The sequence below is a fragment of the Xenopus tropicalis genome, chromosome 5, assembly GCF_000004195.4.
Source record: "Xenopus tropicalis strain Nigerian chromosome 5, UCB_Xtro_10.0, whole genome shotgun sequence".
NCBI classification, from domain to species: Eukaryota; Metazoa; Chordata; class Amphibia; order Anura; family Pipidae; genus Xenopus; species Xenopus tropicalis.
Window position 1 is genome coordinate 135,028,041 of NC_030681.2, and position 26,581 is coordinate 135,054,621.

Here is a 26,581-nt window from a genome sequence, read left to right on the forward strand (position 1 = left end):
CATGCATGGCGTGTAGATTATTATACCATCCTCATTTAAATGCCGATGAACTTTTGGTAATTTCTCTGAAGATCATGCAGCCACCCTTATTAAATATGTCATAAGGAAAAGTAATTATGCCTCAAAATGTGACAATGAACAACCTGTTTTCACACATATGACAAATGCAAGTAGTTATAGTGACACATTAAAGCAAGAAAAACACACCAATTTATACTTTTGTATTTATGGTTCTACCAGATCAGTAGGGTCATTATTCTACACTCTCACTCATTCTACAATCAGTGGCTCTGAATTTCAACAACAAAGGATATTGAACAGTGATGTGTGGGTTGGAAAAAACATAACCGTACCCACTTGTACACACTGAGGCACGTAGGCTTCTCCAGACATCGGCAATATGCTTCATACTGCCACTTTGGTTACTACAGATAATGCATTTCCACTCCTCCAAAGTTTAGTTCTGCAATATTTATACCACACTAGGTGCTTGGTATTCCATGCTATGACAATAGGCTTCTGTGTGTTTGTTTGCCCAGAAAATCTATAGCCCCAACAAATAGTTCTTGTACTGACTTTGCTTCCAAAGAGAGCTGGGGCAGTGGCAGTGAGTTTTCCAAAGAGGACATCATTTTAGAAGGTGTTCTTGAAAATCTTTGGCCATTTGTACATAGTATCATGATAATTGTGTAGAATGACATGACTCTTAAGAAAAACAGGTTGTCTGTGTGTAGAGGTAGACATTTTAATATTGATAAAACCCACTTTTCTGTATGCTTTGCCATGGGATGGGTGCAGCATGGTATGAATTTTATGCTCACAGCCTCATTGCACCCCACCCTAATGGTTTAAAATTTAGTGGTGAGCACAACTACTAAGGCTAGACATGAACTGCATGTGTAACAAGAAATTTAATATAAAAAAAATGAACAAAGACCTAAGCAGAAAATGTAGGCAGACAGACACAAGGCCTAGGCAGGCAGCAATCAAAGTCCGAAAACAGGCACAAGGTCGCGGCAGGCAGCAGAAAAAGTAGAAATCCAATAAGAGGCCAGGGGTCAGAAACCAGGGAGTCAGAACCAGTGGAAGGGAAGGGGGCAGGGCAGGAACATACTTACAGGATTTAGGACTTTAGGGTACAGGACCTCAGGTCAGGAATGCTGATGGCTTGGCCTCAACAGAAAGGGATAATAATCCAGAAGAGGTTGATGGAGGAGGCAGGCTTACATTGCCCCTTAATTGGGCTACTGGTAGTCACTAGGGAACACAGACAGTGGAAAAAGTCATAGTTCCAAATCACACACCTCCTGTGGCTCAACCCGGGGAAGCAGCAGCCAATACATATCAGGTCCCTGATTCGAGGGAGTTCCTGACAAAGAGAGAATTGTGGCTTTACTTGATAAAGGCATTGATGATCCCCCATGCAAACTTACAGAGCTTGAACAATTTAGCGACAATGAATTGGTAAAAATTGTAGTGTACAGATGTGCAAAGCTGATAGAGGCCTATAAATTCAAAGCTGGAATTGCTGCTAAAGGTTTATCTGTTTTAACTGCCTTGAAGGCGGTTTATACTTGTGCAATCAGTTATTATATGTTTTTTCCATTGTAAATAATTTAAATCACTTTGCAGACACCTGTTTTCAGTTTGACACGAAAGAGTCTATTTCTGTTGCAAATGAAGTCCACTGTGATTCCATGTTCTATAACAAGGAAACATGAAAACTTTCAAGGGGGCACATACTTTTTATAGACTCTGTATTCTGTAATTTGCCCCTCATGGGAGCTAGCTACATCTGAAAAGGTCATATCGGGCAACTGTGATGCCCTTGTCTAAAGGACACATTTGAAGAAATCCATGCAAGGTGCAGAGAGCTTTGTCTGATAGCAAATCTTTGCTGTGGTCAACAAACAAAAAATGACCTGCTCCACCTACTGTGGGTTAATGGCCTTTACAGAAAGGGATGTGGGTTTGTATTTATGTTAACAAATACTTACATTTTTAGCAGACCAGCATAACAACTGATTTTTCATTAAAAATGCGTTTCCTCTACAGGTTTTTGTTCAAATCATGATGGCAGGAATAAAATTATTTTTGAAAAATTGCATGTTTACAAGGGAAACATCACATGGTACGCCACCCAATTAAATCTACTGTAGCACCCCCTCGGGCAGCTTTAGGGACCAAAATGAGTCAAACTGAGATCTATGGAACAGGGCTAACAAGAGAAGCTGTGAATCTAGCTTGTTAAATAATAACTGCTGGCTTTTGTGTTGGACAAGGTGTTCTTTCTCACTGGGCAACTAAATTGGCACCTGACAACAGTTTAACGAATATTTATTTTTTAATACATATTAATCACTTATATACTGAACAATGCCTATGTGTGGGTTACCACAGAGGCATAAAAGCAAAATATAATGCATTTTATTTTATAGCTTCATGATTAAGGATGTGGATAGAAGAGCAGAAATCATAGTCTGGCATGTAAAGGGAAACATCTGTCTCCTACAGGCTAGGGTTTTCACATTAAATAAGGCAGTGCAACCTATAAAAATATGCATACACCCAAAAAGTCATGCCTGTAGCTTTCATATACTTTTCCTACTCTTCCCCCCATACTGATGCTCTCTAAGGTCCCAAGACATGTAATGCCTGGCCAGTTAACCTAGCTTGCACCCTCAACTTTGCCATATAATTGCCACTTAGCTTTAGTATAAAGCTAAAGATACTAAGAGTCTAATAAATAATAGGTAAACATTCCAAGGACACCAAAGCCCAGATTTAATCAATGGCGCAGAACATAATTCATCACCTGGCACCAGAGTATACTCTTTAGATAATGCCGGATGCACCACTTTGGAAGTAGCAACGCGTTTCACACATGCAGCATTATGTCTAAGAGCAACCAAACACAAATAATCGTTTTGTTCTATCAAACCCATGTATTATTCATATGCTATAAATATCTTTAATATAAAAAAAAAAAATCCCACAAGAAGACAGTTTGATACGTATAGAACCACAGTCTCTCTTTAGGGGAAAATAAGAGAACACAAATATTTGGAATGTCTTGTGTTGCTTGTAGGCTACTTAAGAATAAAGTACAGCAATTAAAAAAAAATCCTATCTGTTAGAAGGGTGAATGCACCTATAGAAGAGTATTTCAGGTGAGAGCAGCGAGCATGAGAAAAACGTAAAAAAAAATAAAAAATGAAAAAGCGAGAACCTCCCCCACAGACATTAAGGCAGCAGCAGCAGCAGACGCTATTGCAAAGATCTGTCTCCTCAGTTTAGTGATAAATTACTGTGTGCTGAGGGGATAATCGGTATCTTAAAAAAGCTTGCACAGACCTCAGTTGTCATGGTAACGGATGTGTATAGCATCACTCGGCTGCTTATCAAAATCACAACTAGAACTAAAAAATATATATATATCTCCTATTAGGCACACTACAAGTGTTATGCTGTGATTGCGTACAAACAAAATCATCATTTACAGAGACAGAGCATCTGTTAGGTTCAAACATGACATTAAAAAAAATGCACATATTAGGCAAAATTAGGAAAGCACTAACAAAAATATACATCTATCACTCATTGAGGCTTTAATGAATTAGACTGAATAATGTATTAGCGATATCATTTTTTATATTTCAAAATACAAAATGTGCACTAGACAAGATAGGTATAGAAAAAAACTGGTCTCATTAAGGACTAGATAACAAGGACTATCTATGCTGTGGTTGCAAGGTTACACCTCAGAATCTATGAGCCTATTGGGCAGGTTTGATTTTCCAGTCACATTGAGGACCACAACGGCCTATTGATGTGGCCCTCATTTTGATAGCATTGTATATAATATATGGTAACCCTGGGGCCAAATGATCAGATTATCACCCACTTTAGGTGGCCATATTAGGGAAGGTACAGTGTCGGACTGGCCCACCAGCATACCTGGAAAACTCCCGGTGGGCCCAAGGGTCAGTGGGCCCTCTTGGTTCTAACTATTTAGCCTATTTTATGGTCATTCACAATTTTGTATGAGAACAAGGAAGCTTGATAGATAGAAGAATTGAGTATAGAATGTAGAGAAAAGAGACTAGGATTATAAAGAGTCTGAGGAAGGAGAGGAGGAATTAAAGTTTTGAGAGTGGGCCCATGGTCCAGGGTTTTCTGGTGGGCCCCTGTTATCTCAGTCCGACACTGGGAAGGTATCCACTTGATTGGCAACCTTGCCAAAGGAGCAGATCTTATCATATATGGCCAGCTTCAGGAAAGGTTTGTGAAGGTATAGCTTAGAAATCTATGTGGCAGAGCCTGCACAATGAACATTATACTGAACTACTCTGTTACTGTAGCAGCTACAAGAGAACTCTTTTTATGTACAGAGTCTATGCAAACACAATCCATGGCATTGATTGTCTATTAGGAGCAGGCAGAGACCTATGATGCTATGTGCATAACTTCCTGGGTGCCTAGGCACCTGGTGTGAGACGGCTACACAAAGCAACACCCAAATCCAGAAAAATGTAACCCATAGAAACCACTCCAATGCTAGATGACTAGATAGGCCTCCATACAGTCACCTGAAGAAGGGGGTATTCTCCAAAAGCTTAGGGTGAATGCACCCTATGGAATCATGTAAGTGGTTTTCCGAAGAATTAATTATTGTTGAACTTTAAGATGACTAGATAGGTCAGGATAGCATATATAATAAAGGAATAAGTCAGACACAAAAGAATGATGAGAAAAGGAAGACAATGCGCATTGCTAGTATTTTTGCCAAAGTTAAGTGATCCTTCCAATGGAGCCGAGCCAGATCTCATAACTGAACACGTTTGGCAATCTGTTATCCCTCACTAAAAACAGTGCATTAATAGTTAAATATGGGCGTAACTGTTGAGATATAATATTATTGACTCCCAGGAATGCTAGCAGTTAAACAGCAAACTATATTATTGTGTGTGGCAAAACTGCATTGGGGGAGGCTTTGTAAAATTCTGATCTACGTACAGACATAAACTATATTGCCCGTGTATTCATTTAGAGTCCAAAGCACACAGCCAACCCAGCCTAGGAATGGCTTAAAAAGGGAAAATCAATGCCCTCAAATAGCTGTTTCAAGCCTTAAACCTCAATCCCGCACAATATCTGAGGACTGACTTAAAAAGCTTCGTACACAGGAGATCCCCTCGCTGTCTGAGCCTGAACTCTTCTGCAAAGCTGAATTGCAAAATCCAAGTCTGAAATATTGGCTGAGACCTTTCCAAACAGACTCGGTGCTATATGAAAAGGAAAAGGGTGTTTTTATTAAGTATTAGTTAAAGGGCACGCACCTCATTTACTGCTGGTTAAAACAGGAGAACCATATTTTTTATCCACCATGCAATATTTTTTTCCCAGAATTCCAGAGTCATGGCAGATGCAATCCTATAATTATCAGCATAACAATGCCTTTATTGAGAGTTCAATGGAAATGTTGGTACAGGTATAGGAACTGTTATCCAGAATGCTCGGGACCAAGGGTATTCCAGATAAGAGTCTTTCTGTAATTTGGATCTCCATACCTTAAGTCTACTAAAAAAGCAATAAAACATTAATTAAACCAAATAGGATTGTTTTGCCTCCAATAAGGGTTAATTATATCAAGGGATCAAGTACAAGGAACTGGTTTACTATAATAGAGAAAAAGGAATGGAGTCTATGGGAGACAGGCTTTCCGTAATTTGGAACTTTCTGGATAATGGGTTTCCGGATAACGGATCCCATACCTGTACAATTACATCTTTAAAACTACCCTCTTGTCGGTTATGCTTTTGGTGCCCAATGTTTTGTATTTCCGTTAACTCTATACTTGGTTAATTTAAAGGGGTTGTTCACCTTCAATGTCCACACAGTAAATCATTTTAAACCACCAACAATGCTCTCAGCATGTTAGAAAACAGGCACAAGAAGCAGTGTCAGACTGACAGGACACACAGCCAATAGGAGTTAAGTCACATTTTTAGAACTGCCAGTACTGTGTGTGACATCTTATAAGGAAGTAAAAAAAAAAAAAACCCACCTGTAGTGTTTATAGGGGTCACTGACCCCTCCCAGCACAGGGTCTGTGCAGAAGTAAAGGATCAGCAGAGGGATCAGATGCACATTTTTTGTTTTAAGGGTAAGGGTAAGCCTTATATAGTACAGGTATGGGATCCCTTATCCGAAAACCCGTTATCCAGAAAGCTCCGAATTACGGAAACCCTGTCTACCATAGACTCCATTTTAATCTAATTGAAAATTTTAAAACTGATTTCCTTTTTCTCTGTAGAAATAAAACAGTACCTTGTAATTGATCCCAACTAAGATATAATTACCCCTTATTGGGGGCAGAACATCCCTATTGGGTTTATTTAATGGTTAAATGATTCCCTTTTCTCTGTAATAATAAAACAGTACCTGTACTTGATCCCAACTAAGATATAATTACCCCTTATTGGGGGCAGAACAGTCCTATTGGGTTTATTTAATGGTTAAATGATTCCCTTTTCTCTGTAATAATAAAACAGTACCTGTACTTGATCCCAACTAAGATATAATTACCCCTTATTGGGGGCAGAACAGCCCTATTGGGTTTATTTAATGGTTAAATGATTCCCTTTTCTCTGTAATAATAAAACAGTACCTGTACTTGATCACAACTAAGATATAATTAACCCTTTTTGGATGCAAAACAATCCTATTGGGTTTAATTAATGTTTTGATTTTTTAGTAGACTTAAGGTATGGAGATCCAAATTACAGAAAGATCCCTTATCCGGAATACCCTTGGTCCCGAGCATTCTGGATAATGGGTCCTATACCTGTACTTATAGCTCAGCCGTGGTGCATATCTTATCAGCCAACTTGACTGCAGAATACAAATCTATTTGGTTCTATTAGTATCTTCTGAAATAACTGCTGTTGGCTTCAGGCTAGGTACAAATGAGGCATAAATGACACTTGAGCAGCTTACTGCAGCAGGTACAGTACAATGGAACCCGAACAAAAACCGCAACCACAAGGTCAAATAGCACTATAAGCTTATATATATATATATATATATATATATATATATATATATAGACGGTGACAAAGAATTAATATATTAAATAGTTCAGGATATATGTCAATAGCATATTAAAGGGGAGTGCCAGCTTCCAAACCAAAATTTAGGATCACCACATAACATAAAAACCCCTAATATACCTATCAATATAATCTGTTCCTTCAAAAAGTATGAAGAAATACCATTTTTTATATGCTGAAAACCAGCTGCAAAACAGTTCTTCTCTTTCTCATCATTTGAAATGATTTCAATCATTTGAAAGTCTGGCAGTGGAGGAGGGACTAAAACATTCATGTTCCAACTTCTCCACAGCTTACAGACAGCATGCAGGAACTACATAACCCACAATGCATTGCACTGTGTTGCTCCTTTCCTTATCACATGTGCAGAAAACTGTAGGATTGGAAGGGTGCAGGCTGAAGGCAGGCTGAGGACAGTTGACCACTGTTACATTATATTTGAGTCTCAAAGTAGTCAGCCAGATCAGCAGAGGAAGAGGGGGGCCACAGGCTTAGGGAACTGTTCCAATCCATATTAAAAATGATGAAAAGGCTGCATATTTTTTAATTGATGTGTATTTCAAACTTGCTTGAAATTAGGTTTACTTTTCAAAAAGCTTATGTTGTGTTTGGGTGGCGTTCCCCTTTAATTAAGACAAAAAGTCTCCATTCACTACTGTATATAAAGCCTGTATATAAGGAGCCAAGGGCAACTCACACATAAATCTTTAGTGAGGGAATGGAAAAAGACTCTGAGAGTATGGGTAATTATGGTCCATGTCAGAATGAAGGGGAGAGAAGCTGGTAATAGGAAAAAAGACATAAAGACACCAATGAATACCGAAAGTGACTTAGTAGAGAGTGCTGGAATTTTTGGCCTTGTAGGAAGAGTACTTCCCACTGGAGGTGGGTTCTGCCCTCTTGATTGCAACTGTCTAAGGAAAGGATATAGCTCCCTCTGGTGTTCAATATTCTCTGTCTTCCTTTTCTTTATTTTCTTGTTTTCTTCCAGAAGAGCAAATACACTCTTTGGAATTAAATGCCACACATCATTCACCAATGACATTTCCACCTGTTCTAATCTGATCCATTTTATTGCATGTCCTGACCTATTATAAATGGAAAAATTGGGCGTTTTAATAAAAAACATTCATTAAAGTAAAATGAATTTCATTTACAATGTAAATAGTGTTAATGTATTTATGATGAAGCGGAATTATTCAAAAATCCTTTCAGGAGCTGTAATGTTCTATATTGACATATCTTGAACACTGTCAAAGTGCTTAACTACTGAACTTCTTCTGTACTCAACTAAGCGACTGATCCATGTATTGCAGTGACAACTCTAAGCTAGTGTTGCTTGTGAAGATTCTTATTCATCCAGGTCATGGTATAGCTGTAGTAATAAGTCAAATCAACCTGACAACATTACCCTGCATCTACTTAATGCTGCAAGAACTCTAGACACTGGAAAACTAAAGAACCCCCTACATTCTAAAGGTCCCCATTCACGGGCCGATAGAAGCTGCCAATATCGGTCCCTTGGACCGACTCGGCAGCTTATCGGCCCGTGCAGGGGCAGAAACGATCGGACTGGCCGACCGATATCTGGCCTGAAATTGGCCAGATATCGGTCGGCCAGGTTAGAAAATCCCGTCAGATCGGGGACCGCATCGGCTCGTTGATGAGGTCCCCGAACCGACTGCCCCATTGCCGCTTGCAGAATTAGATCGTTTGGCCCCAGAATTCACCGACATGCCTCCCCGATATCGCCACCCAAGCGAGCGGATCTGCCGGTGTATGGCCACCTTTAGAATGGATTCACTTAGTTGAAGAGATAAGAAAACTTGAGGAGATAACCTTTATGAACCTCAACAATAGCACAGCATATAAAAAGATTATGGGAACCCTGGCTAACATTTACTACTAACTACCACACACAAACCTGTTGACACAAGAACCCACAACAACTACTACACAAGCTGATATGTTTCTGTTGATATGTTTTTGTTTTCCTTTTTTATTTCTTTTCTCAAATGTGATTAAGTTTAAAGAAATAACTTTTTGTTAACTCCTGCTTACATATGCTGAATGTAATTGTAGAGCACTACAATTGTCCTTACCCTTTTCCCCTTCTTTTTTCTGTACCCCATTTCTTCTGATAAAACAAAAATAAAGAATATATAAAAAAAAAATCAACTGGACTTGTATTATATTTGAATGATAAACAGATTACGCTGAATGGAGCAACATTCCAGGATATTTATTCCAGGAAGATCTTTGTCATCATTCTCAATTGAGAAAGCCAGTTGGATGACTGGTGAAACATCTTCAAGAAAAACACAAGTTCCCTCCATACAGTGGCGGACTGGCCCACAGGGAACCAGGAAAATTCCTGGTGGGCCCAGGTGTCAGTGGGCCCTCCTGCTTCTAGCCATTTTGCCTAATTCGTGGTCATTACTTATTTTTCTATGGGAATCAAGCAACTAAATATATAAAAGAATATATTATAGTATGTAAAGGAAACAAAAACTAGGAAAATATAGAGACTGAGTAAGAAGTGGATGAAAAATAGTTTAAAGAGTGGGCCCATGGTCTAGGGTTTTCTGGTGGGCCCCTGGGGTCCCAGTCCAACACTGCCCCCATAGACAAGTATTTTTCTAGACTATATTGCCAGGAAATTGTTTATAAATGAGATACAACTTGAATTGCTGGGAAGCCCTTAGGATTCCCTAGTTTTGGTTTTTCGTATATCTACCCCTTATCCATTTTTGTCTAATTAGCAAAAGTGATATTGCTATATTACAGCCAATATGGTTGTTTGCTAAGAAATGTTGTAGATTGTGTCTTCATATATCAGTAAACAAAAAAAATATCTGATACAATCACATCAAGATTGGAAGGTCCATAAGGAAAAATCCAACAGTCAATACCACCCTTCTGCACAGGTGAGATTCACTGGTCAGCATGAACTGACAAAGTCACCCCTCTCTACAGGTCCTTCTGTAATCCAGTTGGTATGTCTTTGATCTGATACAATCTGGTGATTCCCAAATATTGCCCCAGCTCTACACCAGTTTATTAAAGAGGAGGATCGGATCATTTGTTAGTATGTTATAGAATAGTTAAGTCTCAGCAACTTTTCAATTGGTAATTTTTGATGTTTAAATAATTTGTCTTTGTATTCTGCCTTTTTTCAGAATGCAGTCAAAATGCTGTTGTCTCTAACCTTCAGAACCAAACAACTTATCATGAAGCAAAATGTTTGCAGTTGTTGTTTTTATTGTTTATCTTTTTATAGAAGCCCTCTCTTATTCACGTTCCACTCTGACTTCCAAAACAGAGCCTCTGTACTAGGGTAAGACCCTAGCAACCAAATAGCCTCTGAACTATATGCACCATTGCTTTATTCAGAAATCACACAAAACTGCAAATGATCTTGAAATACCATTGTCTACATTGTACTAAAACGTACTTTAAGGGAGAAATTATTCTTTCAACCATACATGACCGAACCCATGTGTAAAACTTACTATAAAAGTGGTTGTTCACCTTTAAATTGACCTTTAGTATGATGTAGACCAGAGATCCCTAACCAGTGGTTTGTGAGTGAGATGTTGCTCCCCAACCCCTTGGTGCCAGTGGTCTGAAAGCAGGAGTTTATTATTGAATTTCTGTCAAATGTTGCAGGCATAAAAACCAGGTATGCTGCCAAACAGAGCCTCCTATAGGCTGCCAGTGCAAATAGGGGCTACCTAACAGCCAATCACAGCCCTTATTTGGCACCCTCATGAACATTTTTCATGCTTGTGTTGCTCCCCAACTAATTTTATATTTGACACATTCTATAATATACTGAATGTCAATTTAATTAGCCCTTCATTTCACTGCAACCCAGTTATATTCTTAGGAAAGCTTACTATTGATTTCTGTGTGATAAGAAAGAGAGCTGTTCTCTCATTTGGGCTTTTTACCAAACACCACAAATTCTGCTTTTGAATAATTTAGGATAAAACAAATCCATAAACTGTACATTCTTTTGCATGAGAAACTGCATCAACCGTTTTTTAGAATGTTTTTTTTTTCAATTTAGGTATCTCCAGTGTCAGAATATAATGACAGCAATAAAAAGTTGAGAAAGGTTCTACAATTAAGACACAGTGTGGATCTTAAATCTGATAAGCTTTTGTCAGTGTTTCTTTAGACTTTTACACCATACTGGGTAGTTCCCTTGGCAACCTGGAGTATGCTATTTCTGTGCTATCTCCCTGTAACTGAATTCTACCATGAAATGAATGAGAAGAGCAGAGAACTTCTACAAAGGTCCGTCTCCACTAGAAGGAATTCCTTGGAACAGTCTGTACTGGCTTGTCCTACCCTCCTATACCATGAATACTGTAAGCAGCCCATGACAAAGTGTTATCCTTTTATTCATTTCTGTTCCACGTTATTTTTACAATATTTTATCCATTCTGGTATTATATATTTTACAGCATAAATTCAGCTGATAGCTAAACCTTAAGTAGGAAGGGTCTTGCTCCTGTTCCTAGAAGGATACTTGAAGTTATGATGCAAAAACCTGTGCAGCGGTATTAGTCCTGCCTTGTATACAGTAAGTGTAGGTGAAAGACATGTTAATCAAGTTCAAACATTTTCTATTAGTATTTTCCAAAAGGAATTATAAACGATCTACAGTACCAGTCATTAGGAGTCCATGGATTTCATGCTTTAATGGCCAAACCCTCACACTGATTTTTAAAGTGAGACCTTAATGATTTTTTTTTTTGCTGATATTCCGCTATAAGCTATTGCCTCTAGCTTTGCAAGATGGGCTCAGTTATCAATAGTGGGCAAATTCGCCCGTGGGCAGTAACCCATAGCAACCAATCAGTGATTACCTTTTTTTCAGCCATCTGCAGGCTGCAACATTGAATGTAACAATTTGATTGGTTGCCATGGGACAAATGTTCCCACTGTTAATAATATGTCCCCCAATTTGTGTCTAGCTCTACATTAAGTGGCAGGCACAAAGAATAAAAATGTGATTAGAATAGGAACTGGCATCCATTCTGCAGCAGCAGATAAATCTATCTACTAGGGATGGATTTCAATGGTCAGTGAAGATCTGTTACTGAATGGATTCCAGAAATTTAATTTATGACCTTTAAGTTAATAAAATGAGGTAATGACATAAACCCTGTAGAGCTTTTGTTCTTATGTAAGCAAACCTTACTTGGACAATTCATCTTAAAGGGGACCCGCCTACAAAATAATTCCAAATTATTTTCTATTGTGCTGGTCAGGCAAAATATACTTTACTTACACTATATAATTCTGTTTATTTCAGTCTTGAAATTTACAATGACAGCAAGTAGGCAGGCACCAGTTTGTGGGTACTGTTATATTAAGACTAGCTTGGCATCATTCCCAAATCTTGTTTATGTGCCAGAGTGGGGGAACTAATGCCCATAGACAGGATGCAAAATTACAGACGACGAGGAAAGAGAGGGAATGAGAGGTTGGCAGTGACATCTAGGAAGTGCAGAAATGAAAGTGAAAGTGATTGCTATGCCTGAGGCATAGAGGCAGGGCAGGCAATATGGGATAGACAGCTGAGAATGGTATGAATGTTTTATAAGGAAAAAATCAAGTTAAATTTGCAAAGGACTTTTATTATACAGCTTTTTATGGCTGGGTGACAGGTCCTCTTTAACTAGTGAAATCTGCCAACACTAATTTACACGTATCTGGAGCCAACTCCAGAAAAAAACACTTCCATCCTCATGGTGTGTTCACCTCAGGAAAACAAGTAAGTTGCTATGATTAAAGTCGAAATATATACCTTAAATAAGGTCTATTTTATTACCTCATGCTCCTTATGTCCCAGCCTCGAATAGCTGTGTCATTAGCGGTTGCAACTTGAGTGCAGTTGTGATGGGGACTCCATTTGCCCGAGGTAAATCTCAGTTGCCCTTTGCCTTCCAGCGTCACAGAACTTGAGAGCTGTTCATTAAAATCAAACACATACAAACATATATAGTTGAGGGATCAAGCAAATATAGATACAGGTATAGTTATCGGAAACCCTTTATCAAGAAAGCTCCAAACTACGGAAAGGCCATCTCACATGGACTCCATTATAAGCAAATAATTTACATTCTTAAAAATGATTCCTTTTTCTGTAATAAAAAAACAGTAGCTTGCATTAGATACCAGAGTTATTCATTATGAAGCTGGAAAACATAGGAAAATGTAAATATTTTATTTTTATCTTGGATTCCACCACTCTCAGCATAAGGAGTGATATCATGTACCTTGCCTTGTCTAACCTCGGCACTTTATTGACTTCAGCATTTTAGCTCTTTGAAAAGCACCTTACATGCCTGCTTGCAAAACACACCTAGCTATAATGAGCATATTCCATACAATACTTGCTTTATTAAGACAACACAAGATTATTGCTAAGACAAGGGACAACAGAATGAAGAGAGATGAGGTAAAAAGGGAAGAAACTAAACACTTAGGGGCACATTTACTAACCCACGAACGGGCCGAATGCGTCCGTTTGCGTTTTTTTCGTAATGATCGGTATTTTGCGATTTTTTCGGAAAATTGTCGCGACTTTTTCGTTACTAATACGATTTGTGCGAAAAAACGCGAGTTTTTCGTAGCCATTCCGAAAGTTGCGCAAAATCTGGCGATTTTTCGTAGCGTTAAAACTTGCGCAAAAAGTTGCGATTTTTTTCGTAGTGTTAAAACTTGCGCGAAACGTTGCAACTTTTAAATTTTAACGCTACAAAGAAGGCGCAACTTTTCGCGCAAGTTTTAACACTACGAAAAAATCACCAGATTTTGCGCAACTTTTGGAATGGATACGAAAAACTCGTGTTTTTTCGCGCAAATCGTATTGGTAACGGAAAAGTCGCGACAATTTCCGAAAAGTCGTAAAGACGTCGAAAAAATCGCAAAAAATACGAAAAAGTCGCAAAATGTTTGTTTTCAAATCGGAATTTTTCCAATTCGGTTCAGATTCGTGTCTTAGTAAATGTGCCCCTTAATGTTTTTTTTAAAAAAGGGCCTTTTTGTTGCATGGATACCCTTCTCCACTAAATTTTCATAGCAAACCCCCCCCCTTATCTGTGGATTCTGGCAAATGCCAAAGGGGCTGCTGTAAGATACAATAGTCACTATTTATTGAGGTGGGGGGCTGTTTGGGTCTCTGTGTACCTGAAATGCCAGGGCCTATTTTGAATCCAAGTCTGGACCTGAAGGGCACACATACTTTTTTCCAACTTTGTATTTTAGGCAGTATGGAAATGCCAGACACCCTCATACTTATTTCAGTTGATTGCAAATTGCTACTCTCCACCTGCAATAAACTCAGCTCATCATAAATACAAAAACACCTGAGGCACCAAGGGCTCAACCCTGCTCCCTATCATTCACATGTGCTTGTTTAAGCTATCCGTTCAGCAGAGGAGTGCTATTTGGCCATTGTTTGATGGGCATGTTGTGGGGCAAACAGATAGATCAATAGTAGACAAATTTGCCCGTGGGCAGTAGCCCATAGCAACCAATCGGTGATTACATTTTTTTTTCAGCCAGCTGCAGGTAGAACAATAAATGTAACAATTTGATTGGTTGCCATGGGTTACTGCCCATGGACAGATTTTCCCACTGTTAATAAATGACCCCCAATTTGTGTCTAGCTTTACATTAAGTGGCAGGCACAAAGAATAAAAATGTGATTAGAATAGGAGCTGGCATCTGTTCTGCAGCAGCAGATAAATCTATCTACTAGGGATGGATTTCAATGGTCAGTGAAGATCTGTTACTGAATGGATTCCAGAAATTTAATTTATGACCTTTGAGTTATTAAAATGTGTATGGACAATTCGTCTTAAAGGGGACCCAGCCAAAATTAAGCTATCCGTTCAGCAGATGAGTGCTATTTGGCCATCGTTTGATGGGCACGTTGTGGGGCAAACAGAAAATGGTGCTTCCAGAATGTTGTTATCACTTATGGTAAAACTACGGTGCAGCTTAAACAAAATGTAAGTTTAGAGCTTAATACATAAAAACTCACCCACATTCTATTCATTTTTAGAAGTATATTTATCAGTGGGCAAAAGTTAGAGTTCCCCATTTAATAAATACGCTTTCAAAAATTCAATAGGAATGAAAAGAAAGCGGGTGAGTAAGCTGTAAACTCACATTTTGATACATCTGCCCCTATGAGTGTAGTATTATTCATGTAATAATGTATCTGCATATCCATGTCATGACTGGTAGTGGATCCTCCACCAAAGGAGGAATGTCTATGCCCGTCTGATACTGCCCTTGCCATTGGCTTCAGGTGCATCCTATGTCACTGAACATACAGGAGTCAGCCTGAAAATGCTTGTGTACAGGAGATATGCTGTGTGTGCCATTAGCCCTAAGGAGGTGATACCCCAGTTTACAAGAAGTCGTCTAATCTAGCAGCACATTTAGGAACATTACTTTAAAGCATTTGCTTGGATTGTAATGGGGTGTCAGTAAGCAGAAACATCAGCGCCACTTTGTAGTCAAAGAATCTCATAAGCTCTATATTCAGACTCTTATCTAAAGGCTTAATGATTAAATTAGATTGACTTTGGAGTTCTCTCAGAGATTGGTGCTCTAACTTTGTCAGATCATCAAGGAAACCTTTGTTAAAAGGAAAACCTTTCAAGTTCATTGCTCACCAGCTGTGAAAAACTTCCCAGCACTGAGGGGGGGAAAGAAGAGATAAGGCAGAAAGGTAGGGTTTGATTCTCAATCAGTAAATTCAATATGAAGAAGTGCAACATCATTAATCAAAGCCACGGTGAGCAATATTCGTCTATACAGAACACATCACATTAAAAATGAAACAGAGAACATTTTAGACATTAATGGATCTACTACCCTTGGACACACTTACAGAGGAAGTCCATCTTAAAATTAACTTAATGGGGCCTAAAGTTTGTAGGCAAGGGACTGTTTTATGCAGAAAGGGGCAACATCTAGGTGGAATGGGGTATAGACTGGGTAGGGTTGGGGGCATGGTTAAAAAGACCAGTTTTTAAAGAGAAGCTATATCATCAAGTTTTGTACTATGATAATACCTTTGTTGGAGCCTATAGTGTCCCTATTTTGCCTAATGACATTTAGAACCTGTTCCACTTGTAGCAACCCCAATAATGGCACACTATTGGGCAGATTTATCAAAATGTGAGTTAAGAGCTTAATACATAAAGCATATTAATGAAAGCATATTTATAAAATGGCGAGTTCCAACTCTCACCCATTAATAAATCAAATTTTGATAAAATTGCCCCTACTTGTTTTTTGGTTCTAAGCAAGGAAGGCTTGTGGGATTGGATAAGGAATAAGATGGCATTTGGACTGACTTTACAAAACCTTAGCTTTGGAATGGGGGTTGGGAAGGCAGAAGTCTGGATACTTTTAGACCTACAGCTTATGGAAAGCTGAACTGACTGTGAGAATACTGAACTAGATGTTAGCGTTTTCCGATTTTACCTTCCTGCATTATAGATAATATTTTTGAACATAATTATGTCTTGGATTAAAACTGAAATGAAATTATTAATAGGAAACTAGCTGTTTGTCAGGAGCTGTACCTGTAGAAAACATGTTCAGTATTCTATGGCTGATGTTGTACTGTAATTATTTATTACCCAACATGTTAACCCTGATGTCTTATTACCAATATTATAAATTGTACAATGATCATTTTATTAACCAGCACTTTTATTATTCAAATAGCAGCTTTGCTAACATACAGCCTAATTTATTTACAAATCCCCATTTTAGTTTTCATCCACTGGAGGCCTATTCCCTGCTAAGAGTCTCAGGCAGGAGATGAACAGTTTGGGGAGTGTTCTTGGGTGCCCCATCTCCCATAGACTCCATTTAATGAAAAAATGTACATTTTTAAAAATGATTTCCTTTTTCTCTGTAATAATAAAACAGTACCTGTACTTGATCCCAACTAAGATATAATTACCCCTTATTGGGGGCAGAACAGCCCTATTGGGTTTATTTCATGGTTAAATGATTCCCTTTTCTCTGTAATAATAAAACAGTAGCTGTACTTGATCCCAACTAAGATATAATTACCCCTTATTGGGGGCAGAACAGCCCTATTGGATTTATTTAATGGTTAAATGATTCCCTTTTCTCTGTAATAATAAAACAGTACCTGTACTTGATCCCAACTAAGATATAATTACCCCTTATTGGGGGCAGAACAGCCCTATTGGGTTTATTTAATGGTTAAATGATTCCCTTTTCTCTGTAATAATAAAACAGTACCTGTACCTGATCCCAACTAAGATATAATAAATTCTTACTGGAGGCAAAACAATCCTATTGGGTTTATGTAATGTTTACATTATTTTTTTTAGCAGACAAAGAATGGAGACCAAAATTAGGGAAAACCCCAAGACCCGAGCATTCTGATAACAGGTCCTATACCTGTGTGTATATATATATATATATATATATATATATATATATATATATATATATATATATATATATATATATATATATATATATATATTTTTTTTTTTTAGAGGTAGGCTTATAAATCCTTTACCTTTCACACACTTTGAATTACTGACTCCTACTCGGGAAGACATTCTGTCATGTCTAGTATTCATGTCACTCATAGTGAATGAAAGTATCTCTATATGCAAGAGGGAGAAGGTGAAGAAGAAAGATGTAGGAGAAGAGAGCGTGTCCAGCTGAATTCTGAACACAAATCTCCTATGGCAGATAAGCCATGCATTCAGTGATCTTGCCAGAGCTACTAGGGGAATGCTTTCACAAGGATGAGCTGTTCTTGAGCAATTTCAGCAATCTTCTGGGCACGAATATGCTTTCCTTCAGAAATCAGACACGCATATCGGCATGTTCAAACTCTCTCTCCCGAACACACAGTTCCAGCCAGAACATTTCTACACGGAACACTGCTGATTTGCAGACTGCCATTAATAATACAAAGCAGCATTGCAACCTGCCATTAGGAAGAAGGATTGCCATGGCGCATCAAGTAAATTGACATAATGTGGCATTACTTTAAATGGATTTAGCTTTCAGAGCATTCATTGTGCCTTAATTAGATGCTACCCACTCTGACTTTGCACGCCCTCTTCATTACTAGGCGTCTGGGCTGGAAATGTGGCAGGTAGATGATAGGCTAGAGATCTGAACACTCTCACATTAGACACAATAGAAATGGTGTGCAAACCAAGGACACTCTTTTTACGGTCGTAAAGGATGGGATCAGTTCTGAACTTTATTATTTCAAAGGGAAATTTCATTTTTTTACATAAGAAAGAATCATTTTTTGTTTGAGGTGCTTAAGAGCTGTTGTCATGATGGCAAGATAAAAATGACTATGGGTAATTGGCACAGTGTTATTGCATGTATTGTCAGCACTTATTTATAACAAATCCCCATGCATGCAATGAATAATTTACCATGGTACAGTGCAACTTACAGTACCATTTGGTATGAGAGTGACCCCACATACACATTTTTATACTAAATTCAGTAAAGAAGTGATCTTCAACTTGTAGCCCTTTAGGGCCCACGGCAACTCTCACTCACTAAGAGTTTCGCCAGTTGGATCTGCAGGCTAACATGGCCCATGCATCACTAGAGCGAAATGGAATTGTCACAGGATGGCTTAGATGGCATCAGCCACCACAATGTCTGGCTATGGGACACCATAGGAATGATTTATGCTCAAGCATAGTTGCGCTCCTGCACTTATCACCGCAGTGAGTTGCACGTTAAACCCCATTCATTAAAGGTGCTTGTGTCACAATGCACATTTTTCACCTCAGTATAGTTGCACTCTGCGCTGATCAGCCCTTCCTTACTTCTGTTCTCAATTGAGTGTTGCGCTTATTACTGCAGGGGAACCCTGAAGATACCGCTTAGTCAAGAGGTTGAGTTAGCTCCGCAACCAGCATCAATAGGCTTGGCGTACTTGCTCCTAAAGAACCAGACACAGATGTAATTCGCAATTCCCTGAACTGGGTCTGAACTGTGACGAAATGTGCAAGCAGTTGCATTAATATTGGCAAATCAGGGTACAATGACCCTTGCAACCTCATTGACACAGTAAATCATTGTGGAAAAAACATAGTGTTTATGCTTGAAATTGCACTTTGTTTGCACTTGGGAAGGTAAGAGAAGCTTTGAAATTATGGCTGTGCCTCCACACAAGAGAAGAATGGGACCTGTACGCCAATCCAGGGAGCGGATTTATGACACCTAAATGCATGATGGAGGCTTCCCCATTTGCACTGGAGACTTGGAAGCCCCAAGCAGAATTAGGACAGTAAACGAAAAGTACCCTCAATGGAGTGCTCTCTTTTGTCTATGGACATTCATTACCTTCACACCAGCCCCAGTCAGTATCGCTCAGGTGCAGGAACCTTACACTCTCCTCTACTCCATCACTCTACTAATCAGCAGAATTAGTACCATAGGAAATTCCCCACTCTCATAAAGTAAGTGGAAAACAATCTTTAGACTCCTGAGCCATATAGAGAGAATCCTGTCTATTGATAGGAGCAGGAAAAACATATAGGAGAAAAAACCCTACATTGTGTTTAGAAAATACAGTTAAACATGTCCTTACCACAGACTTCGTGGAACTTTCTTGTAAATCCCAGATCATCAGATAATTATCAGCCAGGGAAAGCAATTTTTTCCCGTCGCCCAGTGGTTCCCAAGTAACGCTACAATATAGAAAATTAATGCAAAGAAAAATAATCAGTTAATAATAATTAATCAAGAAATAATCAATCAATAATCAATGGGGTTGATGTTCTATAGAACAAAAGCAGCTCATATTACAGGTGCTGCTCGTTTAAACACATAGAGGTGATTCTGGTTAAAAGTAAATGCATTTCACCCTGAGCTGCCAGTTTGTGCTCACTCATTGATATTCTAACAGCCCTTAGATTGTAGCAGAGCACAGCGGCTCATATGTGCCATAGGGATGGACTTTAGAGCGCTGTCTGTTAGGCAGTGCTCTATAAAATAATGGTTGGACAGGAGGGTCCCCTTCCCGCCCCCAACTTGTGACCAATTCAGACACATAAATTTCAGAAGACACAGGCCAAAATAGGACCTTGTCCTTACCGCTTGCCCTATGGTAAGGCCTTAAAAAGAGAGCTCACCTGTGCCTCCTGATGCAAAGCAGTGTGCTGCATTACCCAAGGCTTTCCTTAGTGCTCTAGCACTTGGATTCTGGGACAAGTAAATGGCCCCTTTATATCTATACCGATTTTCAGTTAGGAGACAAAGCATGGTAGAGGATAGAGAAAGGTCTGAACCTCTCCACTAAATCATGACAACAGAATGTTTGCCTTAACTGCTTTGACATGGGTACACCAGTAAACACTAAGGTCCATATGCAGTAAAATTAAAATGTTTGGGAAATTAATAATTAATAATACTTATTATAAATAATCTGAACAAAACTCAAATGTGACACTTCCCATAACTGTTTTTGGTTCATTAAAATTCTAGATTCGATTAATCTGGATCATGTTTTGTTGCAGAGAAACTTGCTGCTTAATGTTGCACTCTTCTTCCACCTTGATTTATAGCAGTGATTATGCCAATAGGGATACGAAGAGTGCGCTGAATAACTGCTGCTCAATATCTTCTGTCAACAATTAACAAACCTTCCTCTGTTTTGCTTTACAGAGGGAACTAGAATTAGAAAGAATTTGTGAAAATTATGTGTTTTATTGTTAAATATTTTCTATGTAAAAAGTTATGACTGCGGCATTAGACTTAATAAGTATTATTGAACAAGGTTGCCCAAACTGCACCTAGCTAGATGTTACTGAAAATCCCAGCAACCCTCCAACAATCTTAAAGGGATTCTGTCATGATTTTTATGGTATACTTTTTATTTCTAAATTACACTTTTTTGAGATAAAGTACACACATAATTTGTTCAGCAGATTTTTCAACAAGAAATATAAAATAGAAATAGTAAAACTTAAATCTTGTGACCCTTGGTTAGTGGAATGCTTTAAAATGTAATTTGGTATACCTTAATAAAGAAATAGTTGCAGGTTATTAATTGGTGACTTGATATGGATTCCCAGTTCACGGCAGTCATTCAAATAAGTAATATGTCACATGATACTTCAGGCCAATTTGACAGCTTATCTGCCCATATATAGGGCTCTCAGATGAGCCTAGCCAACCAATATTTTGCCAAAAATTGGGCAGATGTTGATCAGGCGGTTTTGATCTTCCCACCAGATCAAGGACTGCATTGGCTCATTGATTTGGTCCTCGCTCAGACGGCCTGTATTCCCATTGTTGTGATCCAATCATTTGGACAGGGCTAAACAATCAGTCCAATATCATCCACCCTTGGCGACCTCACCAAACAAGTGGATCTTATACTGTATGGCCAGCTTTAGGCTCATGGATTAGAAGGTGCTTGGAGCTGTAATGGGCATCACACTGATCTCCCTTGTTTAGCAAATGCAGACTTAATATCTATTAACATGAAACTATAACTAGTAGGAAAACAATGATCCCATAAACAATCATATTCATTTTTCTTAAATAAATTAATTTTAAAAGATCTTGAATCCCCACAACAGAATATTGTGAATGAATGATCTCTGTCTGCATCTTAGAACCTATTTAAGTAAAATGATCACATCTTTTCTACCTTATGAATATTGCACAAGAAACAAACCATGTCCCAAATGCTGCCCGGCTGTATTGCTGTATGGGGAGCTGCAATGTTTAAAATATGAATGAAAGAAGTGGTCTTTCGACGCAATAGAATTTTTATGAAACAAATTTATTTACCCTGGCTATCAAGTTGCATCTGGTCGAGTGACAGTGCACTTTTATTGCCTGTAGTCACGGTAACAAAGCACTGCCCTATTATATGCTGTGGCTATCGAGTAACATTGATATATCTGACCAGGTCCTTAAATTAAATCTGTTACATTCCTACATTAAAGAGAATCAGTCAGTCATTGTAATTTTTCCCTTTTTGATGGTGGAGCCTTGATCTTCCGATGTCAGGTATTGCCAGTAAACATGCGGTGGGACAGATCAAAGGGCAACCTTAACCTAAAACATAGAATCTACATCACATTGATACTTTCATGCAGGCTTAATAGAGAACCCTGTGGATTTTTGTACCCTTATTACTAAAATGCATTTTCCCTACCATTTTCATAACATAAAAACCCTTATATATTGCACCACACTGAGAACAGAGAAATAGAAAACCACTTTTAGAATCCTACCTCGTTTCCATGCAGCATGTGTGGAAGGAGGAAACATTATCGGATTTCCCTCACAGTTCATCAAAATGTGACTTTAGAGTTTAAAGGGCACCTATCACCCAAAAACCCCAGCAGAGGTACCAGTTAATTTAGCCCCTCCGGCGCTAGGCCGCCCACACCAGGAGGGAGCTCCCGGTGCAAACCGCCATGTTATTTAGTGTGCATGCACATAATGAGTAAGAGACAACCCCGCTCGCTCATTATGTGTAAGGTGTGAGGTATGTATGCATGCACATAATGAGTGAGTTGTGGCACTTGCGCACATCATGGCTGCCCACACTGGGAGCTCCCTCCTGGGGAGCCTAAAACTATAGGGGGCTATTTTATTTTTTTTAAACTACTGTTTCCCACAACCAGAGTGCGGGCTTTATTTATGGTGGGGGAAGCAATTTTTGGATGATAGGTGAACTTTAATACATGAAAACTAACCCAGGTTCTATTCAATCCTACTTTTAGAAACGTATTTATCAATGGGTGAAAGTTAGAACTTACTGTTTGATAAATATGCATAAGAATAAAAAGAACATGGGTGAGTTTTTATGTATTAAACTCTAAACTCACATTTTGATAAATCTGCCCCTAAATATTTACTTCCTCCCTATCTGTAAATCTGAGACAGAGGAAGCAGCTGGAAGTATGGCATGGTCCATTAGGGCAGGGGTACGCGGGGACTCCGTTGTCACGGGCGACTAATCTCCCCGCTATACCATCCCACTGGCTAGAATGTAAATCGCCAGTGGGATGGCATACGTGGCGCTGCGATTTGCTAAAGTCGCCTTGAGAGGAAACTTCGGGCGGCTTAGGCGTATGCCATCCCACAAGCAATTTACATTCTAGCCAGTGGGATGACATTGCGGGGATATTAGTCGCCCGCTACAAGGAAGATTTGTCATGCAGCGACTAATTTCCCTGTGTGTCACTGCCCTTATACAAAGGTACTAACAGTAGAGATGAAACAGCCCTTTAGGCCAGTGCTACACATGGCAGATTCTCGGCCTGTGGATAAACGTATTTGGCATATGTCGAGCACAGGCGCATATTGCATATTTAATGATTAATTAGTGACACACCACCGCTGTTTGAAAATGACTACAAACCAAAATAATAATATCCCTGATTGGCTACAGCAGGTGCTAAAAACTTTTTTTTAAAGATCATCTATAATACAAGAGGCCCAGAAATCATGCATTTTTGATAAACTATTTCTTCTGTACATATCTATGACTTAAAGGGGATTCAAGTCCAAAAACAAAATCAATGCAAATGTATTTTGTCAGCTGTGTCGATCTTTTGCTTCAGGTTTGATAGTAGCGGCATTGTGTTTCTAGAAGTGAGGAATAATGGATTAGGTGGCATTAAAAAAAGAAGCTTCCAGCAAAGTCTTACCATTATTTTTGCTTTAGTGCTGTTTAGGAGACTGCTGAGGTCATTGGATGTCAAATTTTTTTCAGTTTAAGCCTCAGGAGAAGGTCCACCCTTTGGCCAGGTACTGCTTGATGGTCCAGTTATTGGGCAGGACAACCCTTAGCTCACAAAATGAGCATAGATAGTCATTGAGTCAACAGTAGTAGTTTCAAGGATATATTGGACAGCAAATACACATCTTAAATCTCACCCTAACTGACCTTCTGCCCTATAAAGTTCATTTACAGATGAACTTCAGGCTGGGCTTTCAGGCGTGTCTAGGCAAACCAATAACCACTCCTAATTCTCACCCTAAAAGGCCTTCAGGCTGAGCCTCCACTGCCAGTGCTTCTATACCTCCAAGGGGCCAGTCACACAGTTTAAGAACCCATTGCATAGATGTTATTCTGCATGTCCATATATAATACATGTATGGCATTTATTTTCAAGAATATGTGGGATCTTCGGTTTTCTGGATGTGGGATCTTTCTGTTATTTGGATGGAGTCTGCTAAATGTAATTGAAACATTAAATAAACCCAATAGGACAAGTTTTTGCTCTATGATTGCAGAGAAAAATCGTTATGAGGGTCTTCACGTAATGGAGTTTTTTTTGGATAACAGGTTTCTGGATAAGGGCTTCTATACCCATCATTTCCAGTACTATATTTTATGACTAATATGTGTAAAATATTGCAATGTAGGTAGGGTGTGATACCATCTATTCAGCAATCTTCTATTAGGTTTCTGCAACTAATTCATAATCATTTTCCTACTGTTCTGTAGAAAATTCGATATTTTTCTCTCCCAAGATATTTTGGGCGTTATTTTGTAAAAAGCTTATATGGGACCGAGTTTCACCTTCATGGCTAGGAACAAATAAAGTGAATTCTCTTGCTTTCTGAGGTTTGTCCCATCAGAAGCTTCATGCCAAGATGTATGTTTACAAAGCCTGTTATCTGGAAATCTCAGTAGACTGTAGAGTTCAGTTTGGTACAGAGGTGTTTATGATGGATTTATAGATGATTATACCGTATAGCTTCAAACTCGTTGTATGTGTATGGGCAGATTAATAGGCTATGGGTCTACAAATTGCCTTTGATCTGCAAGTCTGATCATCATCTTGTCCTCACCACAAGTCTTTGAAACCTCACTCATCTATCCACCCATAGTCTGTACACATGTAGATTTTTTTTTGCCATTTCTGGAGTTCTTTATGACCTGCCCCTCATGTGCCAAAGCATAGTAGGAGCTTGCCTGGATTATCAGGGTGAAGACACATGGAGCTACTAGTAGCAGCTATTGTAGTGGCTACTAAAATAGACAATGCCGATAATTTACTGATAACAGTTTCAACATGTGTTTTGGCAGAGGCAATTCTCAGTATTGTCTATGGCAGGGTATTTTTTGCCATTTAGTAGCCGTGAAGAAGTAGCTGCTACTAGTAGCTCAGTGTGTCTTCACCCTTAAGCAACTGGCAAGCAATAAGTACAGACTAAAAATAATATACGATTATAGGAAACTATTCTTATAGATACTCACATGCAATAGATTATTTTGGATTATCCTACTATACATTTTTTTGGGAGGGGGGTTAAAACGAATAAAAAACTTTAAAAACTGCCAGCCCTGTTACAAGAGCTACACTACATACTTTTATTTTTCTAAGAGGTGAAAGCAATTCCTTTGCCCCAATTGGAAAAACACTGTAGATACGTATGGGATCCATTATCCAGACCTGGGATTCATTTAAACATTAAATAAATCCAAAAGGACTGTTTTGCCTCCAATATGGATTATTATATCTTAACTGGGAAGTACAAGGTTCTGTTGTATTACTACAGAGAAAAAAGAAATATGAGAGATGATCTTCCGGTAATTTGAAGCTTTCTGGATAACGGATCCTAAACCTGTACTGTACTATAATTTAAACTGAACCAAAATGCGTTTATATACATAACAAATACCCGCTCAATGTGCCCATTTAAATACCTGTTTTCCTCTACAAAAAAATTGGACTAGCACAAGATAACAAGCTATAGGGGAGGAGCTTTAAAATGATTTATTAAAGGAAACTTAATAGGCTTTTTCATGTTACAACTCAGTGGCAGAGAGAATAAATTAGGCGGAAGTGAATAGACTTTTTCGGTAGTAAATTCCCTTTAAATGAAAGTCCAATAGAGCGAAGCAGATCTGTTTAGTTCACATACAAGCCTTAACGCCCCACTGAATTGCTTTACAGAACGAAGACAGCATTGCACTTGTTCTAAATCCATAGGATGCAGCTGACCAATGAAAACATGACTTAATGAGATGGGGCACTGCAGCCTTTAATCCTTTCCTGGAGGGGGATTGTTTGTTGGCTTGGACTAAATTATTGAAGTCAACTTTCTATCCATAAGGAAAAAACTGATAATAAGTCAGGGACTTGTCCAGTCGAATGGTAAGACTTTTTTGTTGCAATATGCAAAATTGTGAGAAAATCAATGGCAGTTACCTACAAGGATTAAAGGGAAACTATACCCCCAAACAATGTAGGTCTTCATAAAAATATATTGCATAAAAATATACTTTTTGAGTAGTATGTGCTATAGGGTAATCCTAAATAGAAAACTGCCATTTTAAGAATTAAGGGCCACCCCCTGGGATCATTTGATTCACAGTGCACACAAACAAGCCAAGGCACACATACATGCTAGGCCCCATC

At 38.7% G+C, this 26,581-nt stretch overlaps 1 protein-coding gene across 1 annotated transcript in view; it reads right to left on the reverse strand.

The window, feature by feature from the left end:
* eipr1 (EARP complex and GARP complex interacting protein 1) overlaps window positions 1-26,581 on the reverse strand; it is an 89,857-nt gene that overhangs the window by 10,737 nt on the left and 52,539 nt on the right. Inside the window, exons 5-6 of the mRNA NM_001011292.1 lie at window positions 19,774-19,873; window positions 12,958-13,094 (exon numbers count right to left, since the gene is read on the reverse strand). Coding sequence (NP_001011292.1) covers window positions 12,958-13,094; window positions 19,774-19,873 — 237 coding nt within the window. The remainder of the gene's footprint in view (window positions 1-12,957; window positions 13,095-19,773; window positions 19,874-26,581) is intronic.